The sequence below is a fragment of the Liolophura sinensis genome, chromosome 1 (assembly GCF_032854445.1).
Source record: "Liolophura sinensis isolate JHLJ2023 chromosome 1, CUHK_Ljap_v2, whole genome shotgun sequence".
Lineage (NCBI taxonomy): Eukaryota > Metazoa > Mollusca > Polyplacophora > Chitonida > Chitonidae > Liolophura > Liolophura sinensis.
In genome coordinates, this window is record NC_088295.1 from 88,953,429 (window position 1) to 88,978,526 (window position 25,098).

At 39.0% G+C, this 25,098-nt stretch overlaps 1 protein-coding gene across 2 annotated transcripts; it reads right to left on the reverse strand.

Moving 5' to 3' along the window:
* Positions 1–506: 506 nt before the first annotated feature.
* On the reverse strand, positions 507–25,068 carry LOC135462028 (upstream stimulatory factor 1-like). 2 transcript variants are annotated; one of them, XM_064739363.1, is made up of 7 exons: positions 24,697–25,068; positions 8,243–8,301; positions 6,285–6,382; positions 4,784–4,952; positions 4,484–4,618; positions 4,107–4,207; positions 507–3,722 (listed from the first exon to the last, which is right to left on the reverse strand). In XM_064739363.1, the coding sequence occupies exons 1-7, from the start codon at positions 24,918–24,920 to the stop codon at positions 3,498–3,500; spliced, it is 1,011 nt and encodes a 336-aa protein (XP_064595433.1). In that variant the 5' UTR covers positions 24,921–25,068; the 3' UTR covers positions 507–3,497. The 2 variants fall into 2 exon arrangements, with proteins under 2 accessions (XP_064595433.1, XP_064595434.1); XM_064739364.1 differs by lacking the exon at positions 24,697–25,068 and adding an exon at positions 10,694–10,833.
* Positions 25,069–25,098: the final 30 nt, after the last annotated feature.

Here is a 25,098-nt window from a genome sequence, read left to right on the forward strand (position 1 = left end):
TAGCACACATAACGCAAGAGGTTTCGGCGGCTGTATATTCGTATTACTAAGTATTTTTGACAGGGGAAGGCATGGTCATAATTTTTAATTTCTATCAGGTATTTTCTGACGTAAAGCTGCGAGTGAGCAAGCATGAGGAATTGGATTCAAACGTCACCTAAATGATCAAGGAGTAGGTCTACTACCAAGAGAATCCACACACTTTTGTCCATTCAAAAGGAAATTACATTCTGAAAACGTGAGTCTGATGTTGTGTTATATATTGTGCTGCCATCACAAGCAACACTTAACTCCACACCTTGTGATTCTAGGAGCCTGCATGCACAGCTCTGTCAACCTAAAAACGTAGTCCGGATGATCGTTTTCCACATGGCCAATCATGTACATATAGGAAACATGGCGCAAGTTTATTTTCTGGACAACTCACCTGGACAAGCCTCTCAACTGTAACACAGACTTACTTCCAATCCACAGAAACCACACAAGCACGGCTCAAATAGACAACAATCAGTTTATTTACAATGGCCATTATTCAAATACGGTAACTTATAATTCATTATACAACAAACATGTACACTTGCCATAATGATGTTATGTTTTATGGATGTGCACATACGTACAATTTCCTTCTCGATACATCTGAAACAGGTCTACGAAAGCACTACGTGTGAATACATTTTCATATCATCGGACTGGGTAAAGAATACGTAAGTAAAATTATGCCAGACAGACTTGCTTGTGAACAAACCACATGTCAACACTAACCATTCCAAGTGGTATTAAGATTTAAAATTCTCCAGAATCAAATTATGATCGAATCCCCTAATTATACCTTAAACAGTATGGTGAACAGTTCCACAAAGAAGTCTTCATGTTCAGAGACAGTGGTGTTCTTCTGCACTGTGCAGCCCTTAACCTCTGGTCTGCTGACACGAGACTAAAAGCGGTAGGTGTAGGTAGACTATAAGGCTTTTTGGCTGGCTTGCCGTTGGGTTATGTGGCAGTAAGATAAGGCTTCAAACAAGAAGCAATACCCCCTTCCTGTACAGAAATTAACTGTGAAATATTAATGGCACAGGTTAACTGCAGAATTTGACTGCTGCAACTTCCTGCCTTACAACTGACATGATCGGTGCACTAGGTTTCGTGGTATATATGATCACTGAATGGGGTATATCTTCCCTCCACACAGGCAAGCAAATCGTGCAGCTCATGGAACAATAGTGTCGTTTATATGCTTTAATGATAATAAGAGTGTTTTCAGTAAGAATACAAGATATCACAAATAAGAAAGCTTCTATTGTTGTTCAAGTGATTTATTATTTCTGTATTGTTATTGTGTATTGCAAGAGTTGCTTTTCTTGTGTAGGGGCTTGTGAGGTGCTGTTTTCTGGTAAGCCTGATACATGTATTTACAGAGAAATTAACCATGCACACAATGTCCAAGAGACCAAAAACATCAAAATATACACAGAACATATGCCATACCTCTAACTGATATCTAGGGTATCTAATTTGGCTATGTACAGGTCCAAGTCTCCAAAGTCTGATTATCTGAGATACAAAGTATAGGTTGACTGCCTTAATATTTCAAAATATTCCCAAATGCAATATAAATAGGAATCTTGCCTAAGGCATAACAATTTCATTAGATTCCATTTAAATAACAAAAGAAGTTTCAAATGAAGTGAAACTAAAAATAGTTTCCTACATAACATACATCTCTGAGATGAGAAATGATAGGCAGAACCAACATGGTTGATAAAACAGACCAACAATGGTACGATTCCCAAAGTCATTTGTCACGAGACTGCCATCCCAACACATTATAATATTACAGCGCATGGCTTCAACTGACTTGTTGAATCCCAAAACTCAGTCCCATGGGCTAGTTTTTGTTTAGGGTTTTGGTATTACAAGGAAGTTGGCAAGATTGTACTGTACCATGCCATTTAGGAAATGAGGGTATCTTGTGCTTGTGAAGTGAATTTTATTGGATCAGCACATAGGTTTTCTTATTCAAAGTTACCCACAAAGGTGTGAATTTTCCCCTACATTGCTAGTGGCACAACCCTACTTAATCTTCCATGTATCTCCCACTGATACATACAGGTAATGTTACATGGCTTACACATGCACATTGCGGTGAATGTTACATTGGTTGTCAGTTTCAAACGGAATTAGATAAAACTGTCAACATGTTTGCTAAATGCAAGATGACTTATGTCCTTCACAAGATATAACAATAAAATATCTCATCCTGAATCTGGAATAACATGCAGCAAATGCCAATGCAGAAGTATGTCTATCAGCTTTCTGATGTGAACTCTTGCTGCTTTAGTTTACCTTAGTGCATTCAATCTTTCATTCTAAACAACAACAAAAGCGTGAGGAGAAACACACCCAATGTTTGTTTAGGATGTTTGAACAGGGGTATAGATAACATTACTACATATAGCTCCATGACTGATTTATCAATGGCATCCAGGAAACACACCTTCACAATGGAAGAGCTAAACAAGCACTAGCTGCTTTCGCTTCAAATCAGGATTTTGTTAGGTCTTACTAAAAAAACAACGTCCACTGAAACTTAGGTATCCACAGCCTCTGTACTAGCTATATAGCTACAACTGATTTAGATAGATAAGTGAAATGATTGAACTGCATCTTGAGCTTTGGTCTGATTTTAACAGAAGTCACATGATTGTTGCTCAAAATGAAATGCATAAATTTTGAGAAAATTTTAAGGTTTAGCCTTTTAGTCGGATGTCAGTAATAAACTTTACAACATGACAATCCAACAGATATAACCTGAAACCAGATCAGCTTTAGCAGGCCTCAGACTGAAATCTATATATTTTTGAGATATTAGAAATCCAAACTTCTAGCTTATGCCAACTAAGCATGGCTTTGACAGCAAAAGCCAAACATCGATTGTCCGAGAAGAAATAAAAATAAAAAAAGGAAAAAATCTCGTGACCACTTCTTATCACAAAACAGGAGCTAAAAAAAAAAAAATACTCTAAAACCCAGAGCCAGTTGAAGTACAATTAAAACTTACAGGAGTGTAAGACTAAAAGGTAACATCATATGAACTGTGGTAAGATTTGATCTTTGTGCTAGGTAATTTGCAAACATCACTGTGCGAATGAGTCAGGATTCACGGACAATGGGCTGGGACAAGTATCATCCAGTGTACCAGAACTAAGGACTTCTATGCGGCAACACTCTTTGACTGTCAGCATGTAATACCTTGGTAATACTCTTTTACGAGTCTTTCCTGCCATCCTGTCATATTGTCAGCAAAGGCAGGTGGAAATGTCACTCATCCTAGCAAACAATGTGGAAGTTTTGCAGCTTTGGTGAATCCATGTGCATAAAATGAATAGCTCAAGATCTGCCACTGAGGTGGATAACTTTTTCTTAACATAAGTTTTGAGAATAACACCCTCTTTTGGCTGTGGTTTAATGCCTCCACCACCACCGCCACACCCCACTCAGGATGGATTGCCTGCCACATCCTGAAGCTTAACAATTCCATTCTGACTCAGAGTCGTTCTCAGCATAGAGTTCTCTGCTTTCAACTCCTCACACTGCTGTCCCAGTAACTCTGCATCCACCTGTAACCGTTCCGTCTCTTTCACGCGCTCCGCCAAGGCTGCATTTGCCGCCCTTAGTTCCTGAATGTAGTCACATGCCTTCGCTAAAATCCCACCTTTGCTCTGCAGAAAAATAAAGTAAATACAAAAATACAGCAACCTTATGCAAGAGCTGAGAAAGTCTTTGTTATCAAATATGCTCATGGACTTGTAACTCCTTGCCAAATGAAGAATTCTGTCACATTAATGAATACCTGCTGGAATTCCCTAAAATCCTTTTTCAGACACTGTTCACCCCACCCCACCCCCTCCCCACATAATAGGCATGTACTTCCAAATGTACTTAACCTTCTATAATCCCTTGTAATTTTTTTTGAAATTATATGTAAATAAAGATAGCAAATGTAAGTGTGTGCCAAGGGGCATAACTCCAGCTGAAAACCATCACCCGCACATTGAGAAAAAGATCAGACAACCAAAAATTTAAATCTGTGTGATCATCATTACCCCGATCTGGCCTTGTTTTGTCTGTTCTTGAGAGCAGTCAGGGACAAGTTTTGAAAGCTGCACAATCCAATTGTTAATTTTGTCCCTTCGTCTTCTTTCAACTGAAAAAAAAAAACAACAACAACAAAACATTATCTTGAATTATGCTAAGAAACAGAAAACAAGACAAATATTATTGAGTGAAAAACACACAAGAGAAACTTCCAAATATTGAGGTAAATATTTTTCTTGAAATATTCAATCCAATTAAGAGAGTATAAAAAGGAAGATTTTGATGTTTACAATGCAAAATAAAATGAGTATTATAATACACAAGGTTACCGTAAGCATGAATCAGAAACACAAGCATTGATAATACAGGTGTTCGTGCTTCAGACCTTCATTGTGTGTGGCTCGTCTACGATCATCTCGGGCTGTGCGGCCATCAGTTTTGGGGGAAAATGTGGTCCTGGGTGCAATGTTTCTCTGCCCTTGTAATACATCTTGTGGAGACATCATCACATAGAACTGGCCTGCTCAGCAGAACAAGTGTAGGCGATGTTAGAAAACATGTGGATTTAGAAGAGCAGTTACCATACACACCTTGTCTCCATTTAGTTCATCAGGGTTATGCGACACATGCCAGTTACACAAGGTTCTATTTATTTATTGTGTGGGGTATAATACCAAGCTCTCACCTCCTCCTGCAGTGACAGGGCCTATTGCTGCAGCAGGGGGGACATCCTGACCCTGTGTCACAGCAGAATCTGTGGGTCCCGCCACTGTCGGGAAGTATGTGAATCTTGTCTCAGCATTGGGGTCTTCCTGGTTTGCTTGGCCATTGCCGAATGGGCTCTGGATGACAGCCTGTCAACATCAGTCCAATATGAACCATAAGTTAAGATCACATGCACATATCAATAGTCTGTGAACATCAAAAGTACACTATCAACAGTGACAAGCACACAAAAAGATCAAGATCAAGCACACAGTTTACCACAGGAATGTCTCAACTCATCCTGTTACTTTATTTATTTATTTGACTGCCGTTTTACACCGTACTCAAGAATATTTCACTTATACGATGGCAGCCAGCATTATGGTGGGAGAAAACTGGGCAGATATGTTATTGTAAGCACAGAAGAGACAAAGCCACAAGTGAGATGTTCTATATGCGATATAATGAGTAACAGTAATGATGTTCCAAAATGTTCATCAACCACAAGCCACAAGACACTTCAGATAACTAGCAAGTTTGCATATTTGCATTTTTATTTTATTGGTCTATCAATCTGAAGCCACAGTGTAAACCAGAGGGTTATCCAGACAAATGTCAAGCCCTCCTAGCTTCTGAATGCTCAGTTTCATATTTCTACGTATAATGGAATGCCAGCAGACGAAAAGGAAACAGCCATTAAAAGCAAAATCTTAGAGAGCCTAACCATCAATTTTCATACTATTTCTTGTTTTGTAGATTTAGTGGTGCTGCCTTTCACACATTCACAATGAATCCCCACTGCGTTTATCTGACAGTAGCACAACTTCTATGACAAAAGCTGGTTCATATCAAATGTTGTTTATTTAACTTTATTTATTTCATTGTTAGTTAATGTCATGATAGTCAAGAACGTTTCTCTTATACAATAGCAGTCCGTTTTATGAGCCAAAGAAACTGGAGTGCCTGCTTTACATCACCAAGTTTTGGCAACCTACCAACAAACTTTCACACAGGTGAAGTAGAGTTATGCAAACAATACTGATGAATTCAAGTGGTCTGCAACAAATGTTAGACAGCTCAAACAGCTGAGTGTCATCAACTGTTTAGTGTCATGATGCTACTGTCGTAAACAGCCCAGTTATCTTCCCTTAGACAATATCCAGATGGATTTATGCCTATCTTGGACCTTGATTTTATTTATCTAATTTGTGTTTTACATAGTACACCAGAATATTTCACTTATGCCATGGCTGCATACATTATGGTGGGAGGAAACCAGGCAGAGCCCAGGGGGAAACCCACGACTAAGAGAGCTTCCAACCTATCACCGGAGAGAAAACTAGAATGTGTCCTGGATTTTGAGCCAACTCTCTACTGTTTCTCATAGGTAAATGTATGTTTTGACGCCTTTCTCAGAAACTCCAGTCATCAGGAGTAACATGTTCAGCTGTTGTACTGAATTGTCTAAAGACTGCACTTACCTGTGTCACCTGGGTGCCTGGGGGGAAAGCTGTGGAGGTAACAACCTGTGCCTCACCTCCATCCTGAGCCACCTGTACCACCCGGTATGTCACCTGACCTGAACACACAGAGCGTAAGTTAACTCAATGTACTAGTGTTCAAGGCAGATATAGATCCTCTGATATGACAATATCATTATGAATACACAAATGAACATGTTAACAACACCCTTAACTTTCATAAATGTAAATACCTCTCTTCAATGTTTAGTAAAGGTTTTCTATTACTTGCATAAGTCACAAAATTATCCTGGCTGTTCTAGGTTTGATGTAAGGAGATAGGAGTGGAATGTTCTGGGCTGTACTTTGCAATGCGGATTGAAGAGTAACAAGATTTATTCATTGTATTAACAATAGCAAAATACCCTTACAAATGACATGCCTGAACAGCCACATGAAACAAAAACAGAGTATGCAACTGTGGAAGCATCTACCTTATCCTTACAAATCATCCATGCTTGTCTGAATTACCTCCCCTGTTTCAGCTATATGTATATCAGCAACTATCCACACTGCAGGTATTATCCTTAGCAGAGGGTTTTAAGGAACATTTAATGTACAAGCAACAACTGCAATACATGTACAAGTGCACAAACACCGCACACAATTGGTTTGCCTTTGTGGACACAACAGTACAATATATGTGTGGTAATTTGCCTCAAAATTTTTTATGACAATATATTTTTATTTAAGGGTGACCATGCTCAGTACATACTTTTAAACATACCTGTAAATGTACAATCACAAGTATGATGTAAATTATGTCACAATGAAGCATCAAAAAATTTATCTTATCAAATAACATGTACCTAATCTCTTGTGCAAGGCAAGACCTGTGAGCTACCTCTGAATTACCTCAAACAAGTCATGGTAGATGTACACTAAAAACACCCTAAGAATTCCCTAAGAACTCACACCATGGAGTTGTTCAAATGAGCTGGACAGTTATGGTTGGTTTAGTGTACAGCCTTACCCTGACTACTAGTATATGTCCTGAACTGATGTTGGACATTTGGGTCCAGGGTTCGAGCTCCCTGATTGGATACACTGGCTACAGCAGCAGCCTCCTCACTGGGCTGTCCGCTAGTGGAACACAATCTCTGACCTCCAGTCAGAACAACTCTATCCTAACCTTACACTCTAGAACTGTCACAAATACTCACTTAAAAATATACTTTGACATTTGAATGTTGCCGATGAATAAGAAGCTGCTAAGTTTACAACCATACAACATCATACTGCATTAGTCAGGTTGAGCATGTGAGTATAAAACAGTATGCCACCCTGGTTCCTGAGCTAGGCCTGAGAACCAGGATTACGATTTCATTCCGAAAGATGATGATGTGCAAGGGGAGATTTCAATACAATGACACCCATCTTTTGAAGAAGGCAACTTGTAGATGGAAAAAAAAACATCACAAACACAGAGGAAAACAGCAAGAATCACCATGGTTTCAGAGCTAACCCCCAGAGTCACCCAAAACCTTCACTAAACCAGAGAGCTGAAGTCAAGCATGGACCCACACTGGTCAAAAGCCCAGAGGATTTTTCTTTTGGCCACTTGGTCAGAAAAGGTTTAGTGGTTTAGTGCATGTAAGCACATGTTTGTGAAGGGCTACAAGGAGAATGTCCTATATTAATTTATTTAATTTGATTCTTGTTAAGTGAAATACTCAAGAATTTCTCCATTATTAGTATTAAATGTGTTTAAATACCTTCCATATCGCTTCAGTGGGTGAGGGTCCTGAGGGTGTGCTTTGTTTTGCAAAAGGCTAACCAAAAACTTGTCCAATACAAAGTGAATACTAATCAAATAAAGTTTTATTAATATTATGACTGGCTTCTTCTGTCTGGATAACTCTGGTCTATCGTTGAAAGCGCACTGGAAAATGGTACTACACCGAACATTGGAAACATACCACCTAAATGCACGGCTACCTGGTCGTCAGACGCTGCAGAATCGTTGGTTTTTTCTTGACTGCAAAAAAAATAAAAAAATAAAAAGCATGAAATTAACGATATGATGTAGCATGAGGAAAGGCTGAAAGTTTGAATCCCAACAATGATGGGCAGGAACCCTTTTACACGTAAAAATGCTTTGTCATTCTCGTAGACTTGTTAGCGGCCTCTACAGTTTGCCAAGATTTTCATAGTTTTGCAGTGATATCATAGTTTAATCTCAGCCAATAACCATTACATTCTTTGGTCATGTGACTACAATACTGGAGGCGAAAACAAAGCGTATTTAATCCATGAGAGACAAATCTTGAATATTTATTTTGTTATTTGAATGGTGTTTTATGCCGAACTAAAAAAATACTTCATTTACATAACAGCATTATGACGGGAGGAAAACTGGCAAAGCCCTGGGGAATCATATGGCCACCTGCACGTTGCTGGAGAGGAAGCCAGCTTAAGTTGGACTTGAACACATAGTGACCACCCTCGTGAGAGGCTCCTGGGTCATTGCGCTGCACATTCTAAACTAGAGTTGCACGTACTGCCTTCGTTGAGATTACATCTCTAATGGACTTTTTACAACAGTGACGTTGAAAGTGAGGCTCGTGCATTACGTCACCTGATCTGAGATAACTACTTTTGCCTTATGTAAAAAAAATGCACGCGATTGCGAATGTACTGAACAGTTGAGCAGTGCGCTAATTTACAGGCTTCGTGGGCATTATTATCATCTCCGTCCATGCTCAAGCTGACCCATTGCAATTTAAATATATTTACACATTTATCATTTGATTTTGCATAACAGAATACACAGGGGATGCAACAATAGTCATAGAGAGTACTTCACTATGTTTTCGACACTGAATGACTCAAGGCATCAGTTACAAGACTTTTACCATACCAGGTCGATTAGACTGCAATGACATCTCTTTTCTCACATGCCACACGAAGAGCAGTGACCTGATTTGCTTTTAACTCTACACAAATGCCTCTGATTGCCTTGGCATATGTGATTACATCTTAGAACTCTTTTTCCATGCTGTCTTTCATGGACGGCTCCATGTTGAATAACTTAATATTCAATAGCTAATGCATGAGTAAATAGTTCATTCTTATTTTGGATGTTTTTGATTAGGTAGTCGCTTGACTTTATTCTTTTGATACAGAGTTAAGAACTTATTAATACTTGGATTTACCAGTCCTCATAGTGAGCCCCGGTATTTACTCAAGTTTTTTGTTAGTGTTCATGGTTTCGGGTTTGGAACCTGGCGCCGCTGGCAGGAAGGCATTTCTGGCAAAATTGAAAAGCTCGTCACAGTGTATAGTTTGTGGTACTGTGATTTAAATATCTGATACTCCTCTATCAACAATTATCTCCAAATTTTGGGGGAAATCACTGCGCTGATGGTGCATGTCTATACACGAGCCTTGTATCTGTAAAAATAGAATCTCGTAGAAAGGCAACGTGATCTCGAATGTGCTCAGTAATGGCACAAAAAAACACCTCGGCCACAGAGGCCTCCCAGACCTTGAATAAGACTTTACCATAAACAATACAAAACATAGCTTTAAGGTAGGAAATTCTTTACAGAAAAGTAACCAGAGGGAGTCAACCCTTTAAAATGATAGTTTGAATGGCTGACAGCACTTGAACCTTTAAGGATTTGCCCATTTTGATTTAGCGTCAAGCATCCAACTTCCGACCCGTCTTACAGAATATTGTGAAGGCTAAGCAGACTGATAATTTTAAAGTGTACACACGGGAATAAAATTGAAAATGATGGAAATGAAACATTTTAATAATACAGGCTAAATTATATTCATATGCTTACAAAACGCATGAAACTTGTGACAAATCCATAGGGCAAACACTCTAATTAAATCCCTTATCGAAAAATTATTAAAATTAGGTAAATTATAATAAAGAAAAAAAAAAAATAAATACGTGTCAGTAAACAAATAACTGAACGCACATAAAGTACAGATTTATTTTCATACTCTGCACGCCTGGATCTATCTACAGTATACCTCATACTACTGAAACCTACCGTTATGGATGACACTGAGCACTTAAACTTATCCAAGGGCACATCAAAATAAATTCCGCGAATGGTCATCTAGCTTTTATAGTAGTAGTAAAGAATGGTGACAATATTCACGATATATAATGATGCACACATGCACCTCTGATATCTATATTTATCAAGTAGTTTCGTCAGTTGATCATGTGATATAAAATTGCAGCTCACATGGTCACAACAACGTGGTCGAGGCTGTTCCGCTGTCTGCTAAAGCTTTCTCCATACCTCCATATCTCCTTCCACTCAAATGGTGCGACCTACTTTTTTACGTCGATTTACGCATAAATCCGAATCGTTTTTCTCTTAAATTTCTCATGTTGTTGTACCCACCTTGATTCCAAAGCCTGATCTAGCATATCCATCGGTGTTTAGCAATTCGATTTGAATTTGCCAGGAACTAAAGCAAGCTTGATCACGGGGCCAAACAACAGGTCATGTGAGATGTGGAATTGAGCATGTGACAACTATGGCGGCTCCTCCAGTCTTCTCACGTCTCTCCGGGCTAAGGTTGTCGCCACAACAATATTTACCTTGGCTCTCCTTTACGGGGAATCGATGGAACAGACACACTGCTTCTAACGTTAATCGTTGTTTGGAACCAATTTTATTTTCTTAAAGCGGACTGTGGTTGAAAATTAACTATTTAATAATCGCATTTTGGGCCTATTTTCATATAGGACTACTTGCGCGCGGACTATAGTGTTTATGAGGTCGTGCGGTGGTCAGGTAATGTTAACTCAGTGACGAGTTCGTCTTCTTCGTCACCTCATGTATCATTCCGCAGATCTCCATTCTGGCAAGCGATCCAACAAGCTGCATAAACAAATAACAATCCGTAATCCGACTAACTTATTTAATTATTCTATAACATTACTCAGTTTGGGCCTATCAAATACAAATACTGGAATACTTTGTTCAGTGTTATGTTGACATAATTATAATATAGCACAGGCTACATATACTCTGAATCAGATCTGAAAAATGGCTAGCATTGATGATGCCGCAACTATCAATAATGGGCTCATCTTATTTTGGTTTCTATATTCTCAAATGTCTAGACAGGCTCTAATTCGAGTGAGAAATCTCTCCACTGCAGGCGCTCAAGTCACTGGCATCTTCAATCGTAACTAGGCTACAGATGTGCCCTTTCGAATGTACCGGTAGGCCTACATATGGTAATTTAACCAAATTCTGAACTTGAAGGCATCTCTGTTTTATAAACCACATGTTATTGATACTGGTCATCCTTAAGTTAACGTGTCTCTATTTCTGAGTGCCCTGCATGAATATCCTGGGGTAATTACATATATATTGCTTGATTCTCATCAGTGTGAGATTATGATAGGATGGCAGTACTGTATAGAAACAACGCTGGTGTCGGCCAATGCACACGTACAAGTAGGCCCACTGTTATAAAAAGGGGCTGGGATGTTCGTGTTGACATTTCTGGAAAATGCGATGGTATAATTAAATAGGTTTATATGAAGGAATAACAAATATAGTTGTGCTGTTCACGACGTATCATGACAGTCGTCAGATCACATTAATAACTGTGTCCAGAAATATATTATTACATTATTTCTTTTAATTAAAGAAATGTCAAAAAAAAAAAAATATATTTTCTGAGGTTCGCTTAAAATACATTAAAACAAAAAAAAAGTCCAATAAAGTTAATTCATTGGATATAATTTCTGACAAAATATGTATTTTCAGAATTTTCCGTAAACAAATGTAGGGGAAGTTTTCAAGAAGAACGGGTGTTACATCAGTTATATGTGATCCGAAAAGGCCACCATTTTTTGTTGTCCTACCGGATACTTTAAATTGTTTTTATGAGGCAATAAAAATTCTAAAAAATAAATAAATAAATAAATAAAGATTTGGAAATAACATAACGTATTGAATGGCATCGACTTCCCAGGCTGAGCGGTATATCCTTGGCTTGGTATTGTGGTCGCGCACTGCATGATCAAGGAATCAATCAATAAACCAACCAACACGTTCATAGGTAGACAGATGCACCGCAAACCCGTGTATAAAGGGAGGTAACTGCATATCGGATAGACAAATACTGGGACTTCGGGGGTAGTCTTCCACGCTTAACATCTGTTCAAATGCAGTATATAAACATCTATAGAAATCACTCAGTTTAACCAAAAACTATTCCCAAAGAAGTTCTGTAAAAATCTAAAGCTCGTTAATATTTACCAGTCCTCATAGCGAGCCCCGGTATTTACTTAAGTTTTGTGTTAGTGTTTATGGTTTCGGGATTGGAACCTGGCGCTGCTGGCACAAAGGCATTTCTGGTAAAACTGAAAACAGTGTTTAGTTTGTGGTACTGGGATTTAAAATATTTAACATATTTGTCCTTATATAGTCCAAATGCTAATGTCTAGGGCGAAAAATAACCTCCATAATCGTATTTCAAATTTTGACTTAAATCAGAAATTATTCTGTGTACATGTAAGTGCGCGTGTATGTGCGAGTGAGTGAGTGCATGTGTGCGTGCGCGTGTGCGTGTGTGTGTGCGCGCGTGCGTGTTTGTGCGTGTATGCTTGTGTTTTAACGTCGCACAATAATTTTTAGTTATATGATGATATTCTTTAGGCGCATGTTCATATACTGTGACTTCTCGTGTCACATTGCGCTGACAGCCGGCCAACCAGTTCTAGGCTGTTTCCTTGCTCTTACTTCTTAGTGCTCAGCATGCTCATAACAGCGCATGCTACGTTCGCTTTACATCACTGTCACGGCTAGCAATGGTTTTTGCGGAAATCTTGAACAACGCCGAGGTCACAGGGGTCACGGTGACGAGGCAGGAAGAGATGTCAGAAAAAAACCTCTCAACATGTCTCAACATTTGCTCTGATAATACTTGATACAAATGCATTCTCTTTATCTAAAGTATGCACAAGATGATTCTAACACCTGAGATAATTTTATTGATGAATACTGATTATAGATATTAGTGGTGAGGTTAAACCTACATGCGTCGCACAGGTCAAGCTTGTCTAGTGGTGGCAGTGATGAGACGCGAAGGTAGGGAGCGGCGCACGGGCTGTAAGGAGTATGAGTGCTGAGCGCCAAGACAGGCCATGGCTTTGTAGAATCGGCCCCTATTTAATTAATATTACATGTTATAATTGCCTCAGTTAGCATGCCTACGGAACTGAAGCCACGTGCATTTTGGAGTTAAATTTAATCATTGTGTATGCCGTATACAGGGTAGGCCTACTATATTTATATGGGCCCATGCTCATTCTTTTCGGCATGCTGACAGTTTGTTTACTGTGGCCGATTTGACCCGGAAAAGCGACACTGTATTAATGATGTGCCCGGCGATGACTTTAATCGGTGACGTAATACACATGCATGGTTACTGATTAAAATATTTGAGCAAGATATTTAACATCATAATTATATAGTTCTCCATGAATTGATCATGCATTATTGGTTAGAGCAGCCTAAATGCCTGAAACGCACCTTAACTCCATGGAATGGAGTCGCCATGTAACCAATTTATGTCTGTACATTAGCATAATAATCAATATTTTTTCGTTTATTATACAGGTGTACGGTTGGATGAAAGCAGAATGCCGGTAGACCATGTAGCGCGTTGTAGACATAGGCCTACGTAGATGTACGCCAGCCTTCAACTGCTGCCGGGGGCCTCCGTGGCCAAGGGGGTTAGCACGCCAGGGGACGTAATGACCCAGGAACCTCTCACCCATGCGGACGCTGTGAGTTCAAGTCTAGCTCATGCTGACCCTCTCCGGCAGTAGGAAGGTCTGACAGCAACCTACGGATGGCCGTGGGTTTTCCCGGGCTGTGCCCGGTTTCTTCCCACCATAATGCTCGCCGCCGTCGTATAAGAGAAATATTCTTGAGTACGGCATAAAACGTCAATCAAATAAGTAAATAAATAAATCAACTACTACGCACCCATCTCGGTCCTGACACAGAGCTGCAGCCGAGAATACATTCAAACAAACCAGCGAAAAACTCCAAACAAATAATAAATGAAAATAAATAAATAAATGGACAAAACAGCTATCAACGTAAAATAACGGCCTTCTCCCGGTATCCCTGCCAAAAACAGAGAGGCCATATATCGAGAGCTGGATTCGAACATGCGATTTCATTGGTTAAATGCATAACACTCAAAGGGAGCCATGCTGTTAATCATTGGAGCCAGGAAGGCCTCCACCAGTTTGTCGACCCCACCAGTTTGATGATAGATATTTACATTCGTAAGTGTTTATGTACGAAATTATCCGTTCACAAGAGATTTTTTTGTCTACAAAACAGTCGTGTTGGCTGTTGCACAGTTTTTATGAAATGTCCCAGATTGTGCATAATCTGTCTTGGTGGCTGTTACATGAAACACCCAGTTTGGTGACCCTTCTTTAATGCATCCTTGTCGGCTGTTACATGAAACACCCAGTTTGGTGACCCTTCTTTAATGCATCCTTGTCGGCTGTTATATGAAACACCCAGTTTGGTGACCTGGTGTACATTGGTTTCGACTTGAGACATGTAAATCTTGTAAACAACGAATGTAAATTGTCATGTCCACTGTTCAGTGGGTACACGCTTTGAAACTCCACAAAATGTTTCTGGATCTGAAACTGATCCAGATTTTAGTTTTCAAGTTACAGACGGTAAATCATATATGTTAATTTTGCGTGATTTGATAGTTCATTATATTTGGGCCGTATTAATGTCCATTGAATTGAAAATGCAATTGTTACTGACAAGAAGAATTAAAATTTACGCCTGGAAGGCTTTTTATATTAAAATTTTGTACCAATTAATTAAAAAATAATTAACGTTGACAACATCCCTGCGTCATATTAAAAAAAAACATTTCAAAATTAGAGTAGATGCTTATCTATAAAATGAGAAATCTCATTTTCCTTTACCCCGAGGTATCGAAAATTCATTACTTTTCATTAATTCAACCAAGCGGCAGTGAAGTGATGATATTTTGAAATCATTGCCAGTTTTGAAATAAGAAAGGAAATAAACTTATGTTTGAAATAAGTTCCACTTTTGGAATGAGCCAGTTTTGACATAATCCCTTTTGGTCGTGAAATTTGTTTAACAAATTGCCCATTTTTAATCTAAAAGTAGTAAGCATGATTATTTCAACTGTTATTTCAAAATTTTCAAACATTTTAAAAATGTCTTGTTGTAAAGGGAACCGTTGGTGGCTTTGGCCGGTCGACAGCGTCTGGAAAACGGTACAGTTGACACCGCCCGGAAAGCGGTGAAATTGACAGCGCATGGAAAGTGGTGCAATTGACAGCGTCCGGAAAACGGTGCAATGAGGGAAAGGTATAAATACATAATGTGTATGACCATTCTGTTATGTGCACGACTGCCGTCAGCTTCTAAATTTAGCTTGCCACTGTTTACATATGCTAAGTTCAGGGCCTGCTGTCTGCCTCTACCTTAGAATGTTCCAGAATACGCTCAGTTCGGTGCCTGTTTGTTTACATCAAGTCAAAAGGAGAGAACGGAGAATTATTGAGAGTTTTGGATGCTTTTGCTGTGTATTACTTTAGTAGGCCTTTTGTGCTGAATTTTGGTGTTTTATAGCCTCTGACTTTGTTATATCCTATCTCCACCGAGCACTTGTTCAGTCTGAACTTGTATATTTAATTTGTGCTCTTGTGTACACAGTGCTTATTAGTACACGGACCTTGTCTGTGGAATTTTGTGTATATTTCGTCATACACTCAGTTATACTGTGGATTTTCCCTCTTATTTCTGCATTTATGCCTGTATGGTTTTCTGCATTGTGGAATATATGCGTCCGTTTGGAATTGACACCGTTGTACATGTAAGTATTTTAGTATTTGTATAGATACTGCTATCCTTTCTTGTTAAACTTAAGTACTTTAGTATTTGTATAAGTCTTATTATCTGTTCTTGTTAAAGCTAATAAATTGTTGTAAAATAAAATCTGCTGGTTTTGGTTACTTTTTTGGCTAAACTGTCGTGTATTTCGAACAAGCCATCTCTTTATAATACAGACAGTTTGGGTCGTAACAATTCAAAATCCCCTTTCACTCATCTCAAATAGTTTACAAATATTACAGTAGCGTAAAAAAGAAAAACAGGGTAAGAACTGGCATTGACAAGGATCGATCTAGCCATCTTGCTGCATTACGATACAGTCCACAACATTAAAAAGCTCTTTATCTAGCTCGTTTTATATCTATCGGTAAGTTTTCTCACTAAACCGTCAAAACTGAAATAGAAATTGTCCTTTGAAGGAAGAATGTTGGGCACTTTTTAAGAATTTTAAGAATTCATATTTTCATTACCGGCATAAATCTATGTGTTTTTCAAGAACTAGATACGAAAACATGCATGCACATAAGGCAAAAAGGGAAATTTTTTCTCAGATCAGCTGATTGCCTATTTTGCGCAACGTGTCATGGGTCATGCCCTATACGTCATTAAGGTGTAATTAAGATGATTACCGCAGACACTCGGGCCTTTCAAATTTAAATAAAGTACTGTGAGGCCAAAACTTTTATTGGGAAATTAATTATGGATTCCTTATATACCAGATCTTTCCTGAATTAACACTGTTCACTTGTCTAGAAGCCATTTTTGAAAGAAATGCCTGTTTTGAAAAAAAAAAACCCAAACAAAACAATTTAGCATTTTTGAAACAAATTTCAATTTTTAAATAAAAAATGACCAGTTTGACATAAAACACACTATTTTATTAAATGGTAAGCTTTTCTTCCCGAAAGGGGACCTTAAAAACAACTTAGTCTTAGTTTCACGCAGCCCGGTTACTATGGATTCCTCTTTGCGTATAGAGGTTGGCTCGTTCCATTCACCGTTGCACTGAAAATTGTTCTTATACCTATAAAAAGAAGCTTTTTTAGCTCAGATGTTTGAGGCGCTGGTACGCTGTCCCTTGATAAATGGGGTCAGCTGCTGTTCAAATCCAGCACAGTAAGGGGGTTTGTCAACTACCTGACAAAGGTGGATGAATTGTTTGTCCACGGCACTCTGCTTTCCTCTACCCACAAACCCGACAGCGGTTAGATAGATGTACGTGAAAAAGACTTTAACACGGCATAAAACACAAAGCAAACACGTAGGTCGTCGGTTTATCTTCTCGATGCAAAAGTTTCATCAGTTGGATTATACCATGGAAAAGGACTTACGTTCTGATATTTTTTTTTCACAACCGATTTAATGTATTCCAAATCTATTTCTACATTATGTACAGAGACCGTACTATCTGGGGTACAAAGTTTCTGAGACAGGCCGACGGTTAAGAGATCATAAGACTGCTTGTGTACAATGTGATCTCTTCTCATGCACTTATATCACCGTAAGTTTTTCTCAACAACTGCCCTTTGGGGTAATGGGATCTTCGATGGAGTTTTAACAACCAGATTTAACATTGTTACATAAATTTTGTACACTCAAAAAATTAATCTGTTAATTTAAACAGAAAGTTTGAGTGATGCTAGAATGTATTCTGTTATTATGACACACTATTCTGTCATATCAACAGAATATTCTGTTAGTCAGAATTTCAAACTTTCATCAATAAAGCTCATACCTCCTCAAAGTTTAGACAGTTTCCAGCATTTTAATACCAAGCATGCACCTGTACGCCAACAAAAGACTTTATACCCTAAAATTCACAGAACTAATGGACGCCTGGGAGCAAAAAAAAAAAAACTTCATACCCTAAAATTCACAGAACTACAATCGAAAAAAAAAACGGAAGTTGTAATGGGGGTCTGTGTCCATTTGATTGGTGTTCTGCGCTGTCCTCAAGAATATTTCACTTATACGACGGCGGTCAGCATTATGGTGGGAGGAAATCGGACAGAACCTGGGGAAACTCACGACGTACCACCCGGATGGTTGCCATTAAGCGTGACAACACCACACAATTGGGATGCATTTACAACATTTACAAATTGTCCTGAGATACAGATGCATACCTTAATATATTTTACTTGAACTCGATATAAATTGAGGGCATGCAAGGTGAGGTAAACTAATGTCATAACCATTGTTAACCACTCTCTACACTTTCGCACAACTCCACAATAGTGGGAGGAAACCAGTCACAGCCTGGGGGAAACCCACGACCACCCGCAGGCTGCTGACAGACCCTTCCACGCTCGGCCGGAGAGGAAGCCAGCATGAGCTAGACTTGAACTGAAAGAGAACGCATTGGTGACAGGCTTCTGGGTGACTAACAGTTTGACTTCGGTGCAGTTTATTTGCATTTCAATATTTACATGTAGTTACCAACTTTTGTTTCAAAAACGAGAAATAAAAAAGAGTGAGGAATGGGGAAAATATTATCACCAGACTTACTTCTGAAACATGCATAATCAATTATACAAAATACAACATATTTGTTTAGTATGCAGAGTATATCACTTGATTTGTAGTACAAAAATTGAGCCACGGACGCTCCCGGATGCTCCAATTAATATGCCCCCTTGTTATAATTAGTAGATTATATCAGTAATTAAGAGAAAAACAAGAAATACCCGCGGGTATACGAGTCAGAAGCCGGACTTGAGGAGATCTCGCGCGCTTGAAAGACTTCTGTTCTGGTTCAATGCCCCTCCCCCACTCCATTTACCCCCTTCAGCAGACATGATGCCTGGCTGTCTGGAATGTAATACTGTTGCTCTTTATCGGAGCATGCAGCACTGAATGATACTGACATACAGACACGCAAATATGCATCACGCTTTGTCCTATACATGATTCCACCTTCACTCCGATAGTTGGTAATCGACTCTCAACTACCGGAACTAAGGTGTACGTGGAGGCATGAGGACTGCTTTGTGTTAAATGACAATGCTGCGGAGAGGACGTGATGTGTGTCGCCCTGAACACATCCGCTTCATGTAATCTTATGAGTTTTGTTAGGTCATATTCGCTATCACTGATATTAGTGTGCAATGTACCTCTTGTGTAAGAATTAATAAGCAAACACGACAAACAATATTTCCAGCACTGGCTTTACTTTATTTCTTAACTTTTTATAATTTTGAAAGCGAATGTCAGTGCACAAAAAACTGGGAGTTAAAAGATTAGTGCCCCGATTTTCTATTTATTCATAATTGTTAAATTGAGTGTCAAAAATATTGAAAAAGGAAAGAGCACATTAATCTGAGTAATTTGGCACTTTTCCTTTAGTTATCGTCGTTCAAACTGAATGCAAATAAAATGGCGGCCTCTATCCCGCGATTCTGACTCACAAATGCATTGCCCGAACTTAGGCGGCAGAGCATTCACATCGCTGATAGTTACGAGTTTGTTGGTAGATTAATTGTTTCTCAGATTTTAATTGTCAGTTCATGCAAAATCACACTTATATAAAAGATGACAGGCTTCAGTTTGGGCCTAATTTGTACCTAAGAATGAATAGATTTGTATTGAATAATGCCGATGGGCCTGTTCTGTTCACCAGGAGAGCCTCATATATGTTACCTATTCGCCTATATGCCAAGTTTGCCTAGCTGTAGAGGGCTGATGTCTTATTCTTTTCAACATCCTGGAGGTTCCACGAAAGACGAAATGAACGTCAGAAGGATTTATGTGGACGTTCTAGGCCCGTCTCTTCCCAACCACTCCACCTATATTGCAATTCACCTATATAACTTTAAAGACTTTGATAGAAAAATATTTAAGTTCTGTACAATGATAAAGACAATATACGATTTAAAGAACTCAACATCACAGGACGTATGAGGAGACCTGTCTGAGGCCGGTATGTCTGAACTTGGCATGTCTGACGTCGACCTGTTTGAGATCGACCTGTCTGAGGTCGGCATGTCTGAGGTCGACCTGTCTGAGATTGATCCGAGGTTGGTTCTATTTACGAACGTACCCGATTGGACACATAATTGTCAATTCCGTTCACATAAAATGGATTGCACCAACTTATAGACGGTGAGCCTACCAGCCGATGGGTTACATTGACGCCATCCCCTTATTCATCAACTTAGCCAACTGGCTGCATTGGCGTCAATTCGCTATACATAAATATAAGTACCGATGGGTTGAATTACCGTGACCACTCCGGTGAAACAACATACCGGTGAAATGAGGTCGTCCGCTATTCAAAGGATTTTGATTTTGATTGGTGTTTTACGCCGTACTCAAGAATATTTCACTCATACGACGGCGGCCAGCATTATGGTGGGTGGAAACCGGGCAGAGCCCGGGGGAAACCCACGACCATCCGCAGGTTGCTGGAAGACCTTCCCACGTACGGCCGGAGAGGAAGCCAACACGAGCTAGTCTTGAACTCACAGCGAACGCATTGGTGAGAGGCTTCTGGGTCACTACGCTGCGCTAGCGCGCTAACCGACTGAGCCACGGAGGCCCCACCTATTCAAAGGAAGTCACTGATGTCAGTTTACTATACATTACGCTACTGATGGGTTACATTGTCGTCATCTAAGAAACCCTGTATGTGAAGGTACACGTGAACTGCGTTGATGTCACTTCCCTTTTCATGAACACACAGAAAGGTTGTATTGACGCCGATTCAGGAACGCACCGATGAGTTGCATCAAGGGTACCTCCTTAAATGTAATGGAGGTACCAAGGCCTAAATTGCAATGACATGCCATCTCTGTGTTATGAACACATTCGCACTAGCGTTTCCTATTTATGACACAAGGTAACCAAGGGACTCACATTAATTGTCTATAATTGAAGGTACTGAGGGTTTGCCTTACTGTTCCTTTCAATGAAATAAGGTATAAATGAATCGCCCTGACGCCATCTAGCCTCGTTGATTGTACATTACCGTCAACATCCCTATGCATAAATTTGCCAATGTAAATACCGTGTTAGAAGCATTCTGGTGAACAAAGAAAGGTTAGAAGAGCACAAGGTTCAGGAGCTTCTCACAGATCTGGTCTGTGAGTTCAAGTGCAACTCATGCTGGTTTACTCTCCGATCGTAGTTGTGAAGGTCTGCCAGCAGCCTGCGGATGTCCGTGGGTTTCCCCCGCGCTCTGCCTGGTTACCTCCCACTATAATGCTGGTCGCCGTGGTATAGCTGAAATATTCTTGAGTAAGGCGTGAAACACCAGTGAAATAGATAAATAGATAGGAATGCAAGGGATTATCGACTTGGAACGCCCTTTCATGGTCGACGAAAGGTGTACAGATGTCGGGACTTGACACTTGGACTTACTATTCAGTACTCAATAGCAAAGGTACAAAGGAATTTCATTAATAACAGTTAAACAACCAGATGTAAATCTGAAAATGGCTTTATAAACTGATGTACTTCTTTAACTAACCATTTCGACAGAAAATAGGCCTACTGCCATTAAAAACAATTTCTTTGATTTTTAATATACGTGTAACTTTAATGAACAGGCTTATACAAATACACGGTTTGGCTTATACTGCAGCAAGGACATCTTATTTTTTGTGTATGTATGCATATTTTTGGCACCAAAACGGAACAAAATCAAACTATACTAACCCATTCTCAATAAGGAAAGTCTCACGTTATGCTTCTCTAAATACCTTAAAGGACAGGCCAGAAAGTAAAATTCAGGAGCCACTGATTTATTTAGTCTTATCATGTAGGCAGCAACTCCGCCACGCCGAGCTACCTATATTGTAGGCGATAGGGTCTTCATAGTTCGTACTTTATGACAAATAGTGCTAGTTCACGTTTTTATGTTACCCGGGCCCTCGGCTTGGTAGGACCGAGACGAGAGTGAGTAGTGGATGTATTGGAAATGAGCGGAGTATCCTGCTGACTTCTTTGAGACTAAAGTTCAATGAGATGGGTTGTGGACCTTCAGAATAAGCCCAGAATTGTTGTGAGTTTTGTGTCTATTGGTTGTATATCTATCGAGTCGTTATTTTGAGTCAAAGTGAATAATTCGGTATACGTTCAGCCGAGAGTGATGATGTTGTCATTCCATTTTTTTTAAATGATTTTATTTTATTCAAAATTTGTTAATGTATGCGCATCATTTATACGATCCTTCAATGAATAAAGTATACATATATTGCAGGAGAAGAGAAGCTAGGGAAGCATTACATGTTGATTTGCATACATGTGTACCTGTTTACGGGACCGTTCCTTCCGGCATTGTCATTTGCCACGTAAAACTATTCTGGAATATTATACTTACAGAGGGTTGGTCTGATTCTACATTGTTACAACCCATATGTAACTGCTTTTTTTTACATTAAAAAAATTTCTCAATTCATTTTAACATAAAGCCTGTTGTCTATGTAATGCCAGAATGTATTCTGTCATTATGACACACCATTATGTCACATTCAGCATAGCACCCTGTTCGTCTTATAGAATCATCATTTTGATTCTTTACAATGTTGAATTAATACAGTATTTGTGTTATATTTAACATGATAATCTGTTGCAATAGCAGAATACATTCTTGCATCATTCAGACAACAGACTTCTGTTAAAATTAACAGTAAATTATTTTTTAAATTTTCATCCACGCTGATTAATCAGACATTGGATGTTATACGTGCAAACGACAATAAAAAAAATATCACCACTTTACACGTTAATTCGGCTTTAATTCCACTTATTTTAGTGTATTTGTCTTATATAAGGTGTGTTTGTACGGGAGACTTGTTATACTCCTTGTGATCAATCTTCAGAACTATTAGATTAAATCACATATATGAAGAATTCTGCATTTGTGATCTATGAGTTAAAAAAAAAGGAGTAAACATTATTCAGTAGTCTCCATAGTCAGTGCTATTTTTTAAACAATTTGTCTGATTGTATTTAGTTGTGAAAGTTTCTTGAGAAAACATTGAAATACGAAATCAGCTTGATATGCTTAAATATATTAAACATTTTTTCCCCTTTTTTGTATGGTAGGTTATGTAGATTTGCTGATCCATAACCTCGTCCAGCGACGGAAGGACCTACCATCTTACCAGGCTGCTTCAGAGGCTCACAGTGGCTCTCTATCGGTGCCTGCCCCTACTACGTCAGGAGTCATATCCGTGGACAAAAACGATCATATACAGCGACATAAATCACGATTTTCCAAGACAACAAGCAGCCAGTGATATATGAATTCATTCAAATTTGGGATACTGAAACCCGCAATAGTCCTGGCTGGGGAGGGCCTCCCGGATCTTGTTTACGGTGCACGATGGTATTGGCTTTCGGTGTCTGCCTAGCTTGTGTCATGTCCATTGTGTAAATAACCTGTATGCGACGAACCTGTACAATCTGCGTGAGAAAAGACACAGATATCATACATATTTACAGATATAAAGCTAAAATTGTTTATATATATGTAGATATTTACTTTGGATGGGGAAGGAGGGGTGCAGGAAGGGGATGGTAATGGGCCATATCTCACTACCCTGCGCCCCTGTTGAATAACGGTATATTTTAAGCTAGTATGTACATAACAGTGACTACTTGTATTTTATTTTTCCTTGTAAATTCACTGATCATCTTCCACTTGCTGCTTACATGTTGTGTACTTCTTAGAATTTCATGTTGATGATTGTTCTATATATTGCGTTCATTCTTATCTTGTGTATACAAATTCAGCCATGTTCCCTTATTTATCAACACCAGAAAATCAGGACATTACTGATTTGATTGAATTTACTTCATACACTTAAGCCTCGTGAAAAAAGCATTTGTTATTACATATGTTGTAGTTTGATGCAATTTTTGTACTACAAATCAGTGATATACTCTGCATACTAAACAAATTTGTTGTATTTTGTAGAATTGATCATGCATGTTTCAGAAGTAAGTCTGGTGAAATATTTCCCCCATTCTTTTTTATTTCTCTTCTCTGAAACAAAAGTTGGTAACTACATGTAAATATTGAAATGCAAATAAACTGCACCGAAGTCAAATTGTTAGTCACCCAGAAGCCTGACACCAATGCGGTCGCTGTGAGTTCAAGTCCAGCTCATGCTGGCCTACTCTCTGGCCGTACGTGGGCGGGTCTGCGGCAACCTGCGGGTGGTTGTGAGTTTCCCTCGGGCTCTGCCCGGTTTCCTCCAACCATAATGCTGGCTGCCGTCGTATTAAGTGAAATATTCTTGAGTACGGTGTAAAACACCAATGAAATAAATAAATCAAATAAATACAAATTGTTAGTCTACATGGACACAACCAAGTGTGATTGAATGGTTTTACCTGGAGCTCCAACATTAAATTATGCTGGCTTTAATTCATTTCTAGGTGTTTGTTTTCTTGTCTAATACATGTATTTACATGTGACACATTCGTAATGCTATTAAACTCGAAATTAAATCAATGCCACTTACTTGTGAGGTGGGTCATTGTCATCGGTGGGTCCATGTAGCCTTTCAAGGACTAATAAATGGACGTCACTATAACATGTTTGTGTTCGGTGATGTAAGCTAGGTCTTGCTGCTTTTCGTCCATCATTTCCTGGCACTTCCTGGCAGGACAGGCACTCTACATTAGTAGGCATAAGAGTTCTCTCAATCACACATGAAAAAAATTTGATGTTAAGAGAGAACCACATATAGGTCGGTAGATTCCTTGATACGGTGGGAAAGTTAATTCTAAGTCTCAGCTGACGTAAAATATTTGTAAAAAATTTGGATCTTGATAAATTTTCACTTTCACATTGTTGACTCAATTTGAGGTGAATCTAAAAAGATTGAATCTAATTATTGAATCGTCATATTGGAGACCGTGGA

Excerpts from the sequence above, each read along its gene's own strand:
- LOC135462028 (XM_064739363.1), bottom strand. The coding sequence starts at position 24,920 with ATGTGGTTCTCTCTTAACATCAAATTTTTTTCATGTGTGATTGAGAGA. Across the intron at positions 4,208-4,483 it reads ACGAGCCACACACAATGAAG|TTGAAAGAAGACGAAGGGAC; the intron begins GTCTGAAGCACG and ends TTTTTTTTTCAG. Across the intron at positions 3,723-4,106 it reads CAAAACAAGGCCAGATCGGG|AGCAAAGGTGGGATTTTAGC; the intron begins GTAATGATGATC and ends ATTTTTCTGCAG.